The sequence below is a fragment of the Maniola jurtina genome, chromosome 21, assembly GCF_905333055.1.
Source record: "Maniola jurtina chromosome 21, ilManJurt1.1, whole genome shotgun sequence".
NCBI classification, from domain to species: Eukaryota; Metazoa; Arthropoda; class Insecta; order Lepidoptera; family Nymphalidae; genus Maniola; species Maniola jurtina.
Window position 1 is genome coordinate 4,710,974 of NC_060049.1, and position 9,871 is coordinate 4,720,844.

The 9,871-nt window shown below is 40.3% G+C and overlaps 1 protein-coding gene across 2 annotated transcripts in view; it reads right to left on the reverse strand.

Annotated features, from left to right (window-relative positions):
* LOC123876286 (paired box protein Pax-6-like) overlaps positions 1 to 9,871 on the reverse strand; it is a 67,965-nt gene that overhangs the window by 1,533 nt on the left and 56,561 nt on the right. For both annotated transcript variants that reach the window (XM_045922492.1, XM_045922491.1), the window contains exons 6-8: positions 1,312 to 1,488; positions 1,046 to 1,128; positions 182 to 417 (exon numbers count right to left, since the gene is read on the reverse strand). In XM_045922492.1, the coding sequence (XP_045778448.1) occupies positions 182 to 417; positions 1,046 to 1,128; positions 1,312 to 1,488 (496 nt within the window). The remainder of the gene's footprint in view (positions 1 to 181; positions 418 to 1,045; positions 1,129 to 1,311; positions 1,489 to 9,871) is intronic.

Genomic DNA, 9,871 nt, shown 5'->3' on the forward strand with positions numbered 1-9,871 from the left:
AAAAAAAAACCATTAAAGTTCTCTTGGAAATCGCTGGCGTGGGGCCAGTAAGGACACGATTATGTTACAGTTATCTATAATGAAATCCTATATTTTGTAAAGTAGCAGCTTACGAGCAAGTGGATGTAAATCAACTGATATCTACTTGCAATTTGCGAAGCAGGATGTTTCTAAAGTTTACCTGTAAGTATCAACATTGAGCGGCGGCTGGTACGGGGCATGCTGCGCGTGCTGCGGCACGGGCGGCGCGGGCAGCGCAGGCGGCGCGTGCACGTGCCCGTGCGCAGCCGCGTGCCCGTGCGCTGCGTGCCCGTGCCCGTGCGCGGGCTGCGTGCTCGAGAAGCAGTCGGGGCTGCGGCGCTGGCTGCGGATCTTCTCCTCGCGACGCCACTTCGCGCGCCGATTCGAGAACCACACCTTAAGGTCGGGTCAGGTTAACACGACGCGCGCGCTTAGCGTTATTAATGTGAACCACTTAGTTATATCTTGATATTAATTAGAAGATATTTTTGTCAGAAAAATATTTTCGTTAAATAACAATTTTAATAGAAATCAAATATATTTTAAGTATTTGATTTATATACCTAGATAAACTATAATTATAAAAATTAAACCCTTTACTTTATATGTACCTACCTACTTAGGTAAGACGGTAGGTACAGTTCATAGAAATTTGGTAAATAATATTGCACACATGTTTTCTTAACACTAAACTGCTGAAGGTATGTAACTAGGAATCAGCTTAGCTTATGCTGAAGGCTTGAATTTTAAAATTGAAATTGTAATTTTTTCCTGAAAACTTTCTTTTTGCTTGCTTTAAGGGTGAAGGAAAACTTTGTGAGGAAACCTGCATGCCTAAGAGTTCTCCAAGTTTAAAAGGTACCTATGTGAAGTCTGCCAATCCGCACTGGGCAAGGGTGGCAGACTACGGCCTAAGTCCTCCTCATTCTCAAAGGAGACCCGTGCTCAGTATAGTGGGCCGACAATGGATTGATCAAAGGTTGATCATGAGGATCATGGTGAAAAAAAAAAAACTTCAGCTTACCTGTATCCTAGCTTCGGGAAGGCCTATCTTGGCGGCAAGTCGCTCCCTCGCGAAAACATCTGGATAGTGCGTTCGCTCGAATTCTGTAGAGTTATACAAGTTGAAGTGACTTTTTGTGATGAATGAATGAATGAAGCTGTCTAGCAAATTCAGGTAGGTATTGTCTTGAAAATTGTTCGTGTGCGTGCTAGAAAGACTCTTTTTGTATTTTAATAGGTATGCAATGAAGCAATTTCCAAGCAAGAGGGAGAAAAATAACTAAGTACCTCTCTCAAGGCTATCGATCTGCTCGTTGGTGAAGCTGGTCCGGTTCCGCTGCAGCTTCCTCTTGAGCCGCATCCTCGCGGCGTCCTCGTCGGCGCCGCTGGAGCCCGCGTTGGAGTTGTCGCCTGACCCCGTCTCGTCCGAGTGCAGGCCTTCTAAACCTTCTAGTTGCTCTTCACCTGAAAATGAGACCAATAGAATAGAATAGAATATATTTTTTCTCAAGTAAACTTTTACAAGTGCCTTTTGAATCTCACAATTCCCATAATTTTGAATTAAGTAGCTATCTATCTATTATTATTTATCTATGTAGGTATTAGTTTGCACTGCAAGTTCGATAATAGAGCTTCAATATCGCAACGGTTAGAGCAATTACAAGCTACGATTACGAGCTAGCTTTCCACGATCCAACAGTTTGACCAACTTTGATGAAATTTGGTACAACGTTAGCTTACATCCCGGGGACGGAGTTTTACGTTTTCTACTTTTCATCCCGGAAAATTAAAAAGTTCCCACGGGACTCTAGAGGCCCATCCGTTTAACCGATTTATATAAAATTGGGTGCAGAGGTACGAGTAGCTTAGCTTGCACCCCGGAAATTGACATAGGCAACTTTTTATCCCGGAAAAGCAAAGAGTTCCCACGGGATTTTTAAAACCTAAATCCACGCGCACATCATCTAAGTAGTACCTACTTACCTAATAAAGAAATAACTTTGAAAAGACGCCCTTCTACTCACACTTTTCTTTAGAAATGCTTTTGAAATAATATTTCTACTTAATATTAATCTTTCATTTACAGTACCAAAATCTTTAATCCAATTTCGTAAGGCTTGAAGGGTTTAACAGACACAAAGCGCGCCGGCAGCGACAACTACGGGTGCGGCACACTGACAGCGCGTGTACGTGTTGTTGATTACTTAAATCTCGGCACGCTTTTAGATAACGAAAGTTTTTGTGTGGCTCTAGATCTCAAATTGGGAACACCACTGTGTCATCAGCACAGATGTCTGTGTGGAAAAGAGGTTGATAAATTTGGAATCCACGGACTCTCTTGCCAATGGAGCGCTGGTAGGCTATTTAGGCACATCAAAAGGGCTCTTGCCACCATAGACGTTCCTGCGCTCATTGAGCCGGCAGGGATTAGTCGGGATGATGGCAAGAGACCTGATGGATTGACGCTGGTTCCCTGGGAACGGGGACGGGCGCTAATGTGGGACGCAACGTGCGTTGTCACATTGGCCCCGTGTCATATCAGGGAGACAGCATCAAGACCGGGAGCCGCAGCAGAAATGGCTGAAAACGGCAAGCGGCGCAAGTATGCCTCTCTTATTGAGAGTTACATTTTTGTTCTGTTTGCCGTGGAGACCTTGGGGCCATGGAGTCTCAGTGCTAAAAAATTTTACGACACATTTCACCGCGTTTTATAAGCCTCATCGGGTGACAGAAGGGCTGGCTCATTTTTTGCGCAACGGATCAGCCTGGCTGTCCAGCGTGGAAATGCAGCCAGTATTCTTGGCACCATTCCACGCGGGCATGATTTGTATAGTAATTAGATAAGGCTAGCTTTAAGTTTTATTGTAATCTCTATAATATAAAAATGAATCGCAAAATGTGTTGGTAAGCGCATAACTCAACAACGCCTGGACCAATTTGGCCAAATCTTTTTTTTAAATGTTCGTTGAAGTTCAAGGATGGTTTTTACGGCGAGAAAAATTAGAATTATTGCTGGAAAAACCCTAAAAATAGCCCTTTTCTTTTTCCCATACAAATGATTTCTAACTAAAACGTAGTCAATTTGAGCTTTATTGCTATGGTATAAAGTTCATATTAAATTACAAGCACTCACTGTTGTCTAAGCAATGTAGGTGTGTTCCTAACGTCAAAGATCATATACAGAATGTCGGTCGGATGACTATTCTTCCAGCAACATACATCGGAAGCCCTCGGCATATGCACGAATATGCTCAAGATGCCATGTCGTATGTTCGTCATTATGGTACAGCAGATTTGTTCATCACATTTACATGCAATCCGCAATGGATAGAAATCAAGCAGGAGTTATTCTCTGGGCAATCACCCATTGATCGTCATGATATTACAGCCAGAGTCTTTAGACAAAAGTTGAAATGTTTAATGGATTTCATCGTAAAACATAATGTGTTTGGTGAGACACGCTGCTGGATGTATTCTGTGGAGTGGCAGAAACGAGGATTGCCACATGCACACATTTTGATTTGGTTGGTTGAAAAGATAAGGCCAAATGAAGTTGATGCAGTGATATCAGCTGAAATCCCTAATGTACAAGTAGATCCTGGATTGCATGAGGTAGTTATCAAAAACATGATACATGGTCCCTGTGGAACTCTTAATCAAAATTCACCGTGTATGATGGATGGTAAATGTTCAAAACGATATCCACGGACATTAATATCGGAAACAATTACTGGTAATGACGGTTATCCATTGTATCGTCGCAGATCGACAGCAGACAATGGAAAATCAACAATTGCCAAATTAAATCAACAAGATATTGAAATAGATAATCGTTGGATTGTTCCATATTCACCCATTTTATCAAAGACATTCAAAGCACACATCAACGTTGAATCTTGCCATTCAGTGAAATCTATAAAATACATTTGCAAATATGTAACCAAAGGGAGTGATATGGCTGTGATTGGAATTGGTGCAGAGAATTCCAATGATGAAGTTACCCAATACCAAATGGGCCGCTATGTCAGTAGTAATGAAGCAGTTTGGCGAATATTTTCTTTTCCTATTCATGAGAGACACCCTTCTGTTGTTCACTTAGCTGTGCATTTAGAAAATGGACAAAGAGTGTATTTTACAGCACAGAACGCAGTACAAAGAGCTGCTCAGCCACCATCTACTACATTAACCAGTTTTTTTGAGACATACCAAAACGATGATTTCGCACAAACATTGCTATATTCTGAAATGCCAAAATATTATACCTGGAATCAATCCTCAAGGAGATTTATACGACGGAAACAAGGAAAACCAGTTCCAGGATATACAGATGTATATTGTGTGGATCCTACAGAGAAGCCTGTCAACGTTTGCAATTGCTTGAAAATGACGCTCATTGGGATCAAACTCTCAATGATGCTGTAATATCATCACACGCTCATCAAATACGAACATTGTTTTCTATAATCATATCTACATGCTTCCCATCAAACCCAATTGATTTGTGGATCAAGTACAGAGATTATATGTGTGATGATATTTTGTATCAAATACGGAATAGAATGGGAAATCCAAATATACAAATCAGTGAAGAAATTTACAATGAAGCATTGATTTCAATTGAGGACATGTGCTTGATAATGTCAAACAAACTATTAATTCAATTAGGCCTGACCGCGCCCAATTGTCCAATGCATGACGCTTTTAACCAAGAGTTGCATCGAGAAAGACTGTATGATCTCAACGCTTTGAAAGAATTAATTCAAACAAATCTTCCACTGTTAAATGAACAACAGAAGTATGTATTTGAAACTCTTATGAAAGTAACAAATGATGAAACTGGAGGGATTTACTTCTTAGATGCACCTGGTGGTACAGGAAAAACTTTTTTGATTTCATTAATATTAGCAACAATTCGCTCACAAAATAAAATTGCACTTGCACTCGCTTCGTCGGGAATCGCAGCAACTTTGCTTGAAGGTGGTCGAACAGCCCATTCAGATATCAACCAACCGCGTCTTTGCAACGGTACACGGTTAGCGATAAAAAAATTACTAAACAATGTGATAGAAGCAACTATACTCAAAGGAAAGTATAAAGGGGAAGATGTTCTCATACCGCGCATCCCAATGATTCCGACTGATGTGCCATTTGAGTTTAAACGACTACAGTTTCCAGTGCGGCTTGCTTTTGTTATGACTATAAACAAGTCCCAGGGGCAATCATTAAGTGTTTGTGGTATTAATCTAGAAAACCCATGTTTCTCACATGGTCAATTTTATGTTGCCTGTTCCCGTGTTGGAAAACCATCAGATTTGTTTATCTATGCGCCAGGTAATCAAACAAAAAACATCGTATACCACAAAGCACTACAATGATAATAATAATAATTATGATTCACATGATTAACAATAAAGCGATTACTTACTTTTAAATCCTTATATATGTTTTATTTAATTATTTTTTATTCACAACGCCCTATCACCAGGGTGACGGTTTTGTTCAGGAGAATTTTTTAAAATACGTAGGCACAAAAACTGCCACATTACAAATCTTTTTGACAGGACGAAGTCTGTCGGGTCAGCTAGTAATATTATAAATGCGAAAGTGTGTCTGTCTGTCTGCTAAACGTTTTCACGGTTCAACCGCAGAACCGATTTTAATGAAAGTTGGTAGGTACAGAGTTAGCTTACATCTCGGGGATGGACATAGGCTACTTTTTATTCCGAAAAGTCAAAGAGTTCCCACGGGATTCTTAAGGGTCTATCCGTTTAACAGATTTATATGAAAGGTAGATAGCTTACGCCCCGTAAATTGACTTCGGCAACTTTTAATCTCGGAAAAGTAAAGAGTTCGAACGGGCTTTAAAACTCCTAAATCCACGCCGACGCAGTCGCGGGCATCATCTAGTTATTAATAACATAAATATGATATAAGCGCCCGCCGCGCCGTGTTGAACACGTTATCACGCGCGTTTTGTGAGTTCAAATCTTTATCTACTTGGTAACGTCTAAGAATTTGAAACAGTCCCGAGCCCCGCGAAGGGGAAACTTGGCGGCGAAGTGAACAAGTAATAATTAATTCCCCAAACAGCCTCGATAACGCTGGGATAACTGGATTTATTCGACTTTGCGATTTTAATCTTGGCTTTGCTTTATTAGTTTATAAAATCCTGGTATTCATAGTTCTGCTGATAGAGCAAGAGCACATGATCAAACATACCACAGATACCTACCTCTATAAAATGTTGGTCAATGTGGGTGAGTGTATAACACCGTAGTTTTTCTTACGAGGGGTGGCTGAAAAGTTCTGAGCCTAAGGCACTTGCATTCGTGCTAATTACTCATCCGGCGGGTCACTAGTTGAGCGACATCTACCCACTATATAAGAAAAGTTTCATGTCATTAGCTTCATTAAGCTTTGAGTAATTGAACCGTGAACATCAACATGTCTGAGTCATCGCTGCAGTTAACGAAATTGGAACATCGCGCCGTCATAAAATTCCTCGTAAAAAAGGGGAAAACAGCAAAAGAAATTTTTGAAGAAATGTCTAGTGTATACGGAGAATCTGGACCGTCGTCAGCCACGGTTAAACGATGGACACGCCTATTCCAACAAGGCCGAGAGACTCTGGAAGACGACCCCCGCTCGGGCCGGCCGAACACCGCAGTCACTGATGAAAACATCGAAAAAGTAAAAAAAATTGTACTGGACGATCGGCGAGTAAAATTGTGGCAGATAGCAGAAGAGCTGAGCATCAGTAAGGAACGAGTTGGAGACATTATGCATAATCATTTGCATATGAATAAAGTCAGTGCGCGTTGGGTGCCTAAAATGCTCACGCCACTGGACAAGCAGCGACGAGTTGAAACTTCCGAAGAATTTATAGACCTGTGCAAGGACAATTTGGAGGAAATTTGCACTCGTATTGTCACCGTTGATGAAACGTGGATCCGACAATACGACCCGGAGTCGAAACAAGAGTCAATGCAATGGATAGAGAAGGGGGAAAAGCCGCCGAAGAAGTTCAAGGTGGAAAAATCGGCTTCCAAACTCATGGCCACCATTTTTTGGGATTGCGAAGGAGTTTTACTCATAGATTACCTCCAAAAAAAAACTACGATGAATGCAGAGTATTATGCAGGGCTTTTGAAAAAAGTTCGCGAAGCCATTGTTGAAAAAAGAAGAGGCAAAATCAGCAAAGGAATTTTGTTTCTGCAAGACAATGCGCCGGTTCACACAGCGCGCATTGCGAGGCAAGCCTTGCGAGAAACTGGATTCGATGAAGTGAACCACCCTCCCTATAGTCCAGATCTGGCCCCTAGCGACTATTTTCTATTTAAAAATTTGAAAAAGGACCTTCGGGGACGAAGATTTGGAGATGATGAAGAGATGAAGGCGGCCGTAAATGAACATTTTCAAGCTAAAGACGCGGCTTATTTTTTTTCAGGGATACAAGCCCTCTATAAAAGATGTCAAAAGTGCATTGAAGTCCATGGGGACTATATCTCTATAATATAAAAATGAATCGCAAAATGTGTTGGTAAGCGCATAACTCAACAACGCCTGGACCAATTTGGCCAAATCTTTTTTTTAAATGTTCGTTGAAGTTCAAGGATGGTTTTTACGGCGAGAAAAATTAGAATTATTGCTGGAAAAACCCTAAAAATAGCCCTTTTCTTTTTCCCATACAAATGATTTCTAACTAAAACGTAGTCAATTTGAGCTTTATTGCTATGGTATAAAGTTCATATTAAATTACAAGCACTCACTGTTGTCTAAGCAATGTAGGTGTGTTCCTAACGTCAAAGATCATATACAGAATGTCGGTCGGATGACTATTCTTCCAGCAACATACATCGGAAGCCCTCGGCATATGCACGAATATGCTCAAGATGCCATGTCGTATGTTCGTCATTATGGTACAGCAGATTTGTTCATCACATTTACATGCAATCCGCAATGGATAGAAATCAAGCAGGAGTTATTCTCTGGGCAATCACCCATTGATCGTCATGATATTACAGCCAGAGTCTTTAGACAAAAGTTGAAATGTTTAATGGATTTCATCGTAAAACATAATGTGTTTGGTGAGACACGCTGCTGGATGTATTCTGTGGAGTGGCAGAAACGAGGATTGCCACATGCACACATTTTGATTTGGTTGGTTGAAAAGATAAGGCCAAATGAAGTTGATGCAGTGATATCAGCTGAAATCCCTAATGTACAAGTAGATCCTGGATTGCATGAGGTAGTTATCAAAAACATGATACATGGTCCCTGTGGAACTCTTAATCAAAATTCACCGTGTATGATGGATGGTAAATGTTCAAAACGATATCCACGGACATTAATATCGGAAACAATTACTGGTAATGACGGTTATCCATTGTATCGTCGCAGATCGACAGCAGACAATGGAAAATCAACAATTGCCAAATTAAATCAACAAGATATTGAAATAGATAATCGTTGGATTGTTCCATATTCACCCATTTTATCAAAGACATTCAAAGCACACATCAACGTTGAATCTTGCCATTCAGTGAAATCTATAAAATACATTTGCAAATATGTAACCAAAGGGAGTGATATGGCTGTGATTGGAATTGGTGCAGAGAATTCCAATGATGAAGTTACCCAATACCAAATGGGCCGCTATGTCAGTAGTAATGAAGCAGTTTGGCGAATATTTTCTTTTCCTATTCATGAGAGACACCCTTCTGTTGTTCACTTAGCTGTGCATTTAGAAAATGGACAAAGAGTGTATTTTACAGCACAGAACGCAGTACAAAGAGCTGCTCAGCCACCATCTACTACATTAACCAGTTTTTTTGAGACATACCAAAACGATGATTTCGCACAAACATTGCTATATTCTGAAATGCCAAAATATTATACCTGGAATCAATCCTCAAGGAGATTTATACGACGGAAACAAGGAAAACCAGTTCCAGGATATACAGATGTATATTGTGTGGATCCTACAGAGAAGCCTGTCAACGTTTGCAATTGCTTGAAAATGACGCTCATTGGGATCAAACTCTCAATGATCCTGTAATATCATCACACGCTCATCAAATACGAACATTGTTTTCTATAATCATATCTACATGCTTCCCATCAAACCCAATTGATTTGTGGATCAAGTACAGAGATTATATGTGTGATGATATTTTGTATCAAATACGGAATAGAATGGGAAATCCAAATATACAAATCAGTGAAGAAATTTACAATGAAGCATTGATTTCAATTGAGGACATGTGCTTGATAATGTCAAACAAACTATTAATTCAATTAGGCCTGACCGCGCCCAATTGTCCAATGCATGACGCTTTTAACCAAGAGTTGCATCGAGAAAGACTGTATGATCTCAACGCTTTGAAAGAATTAATTCAAACAAATCTTCCACTGTTAAATGAACAACAGAAGTATGTATTTGAAACTCTTATGAAAGTAACAAATGATGAAACTGGAGGGATTTACTTCTTAGATGCACCTGGTGGTACAGGAAAAACTTTTTTGATTTCATTAATATTAGCAACAATTCGCTCACAAAATAAAATTGCACTTGCACTCGCTTCGTCGGGAATCGCAGCAACTTTGCTTGAAGGTGGTCGAACAGCCCATTCAGATATCAACCAACCGCGTCTTTGCAACGGTACACGGTTAGCGATAAAAAAATTACTAAACAATGTGATAGAAGCAACTATACTCAAAGGAAAGTATAAAGGGGAAGATGTTCTCATACCGCGCATCCCAATGATTCCGACTGATGTGCCATTTGAGTTTAAACGACTACAGTTTCCAGTGCGGCTTGCTTTTGTTATGACTATAAACAAGTCCC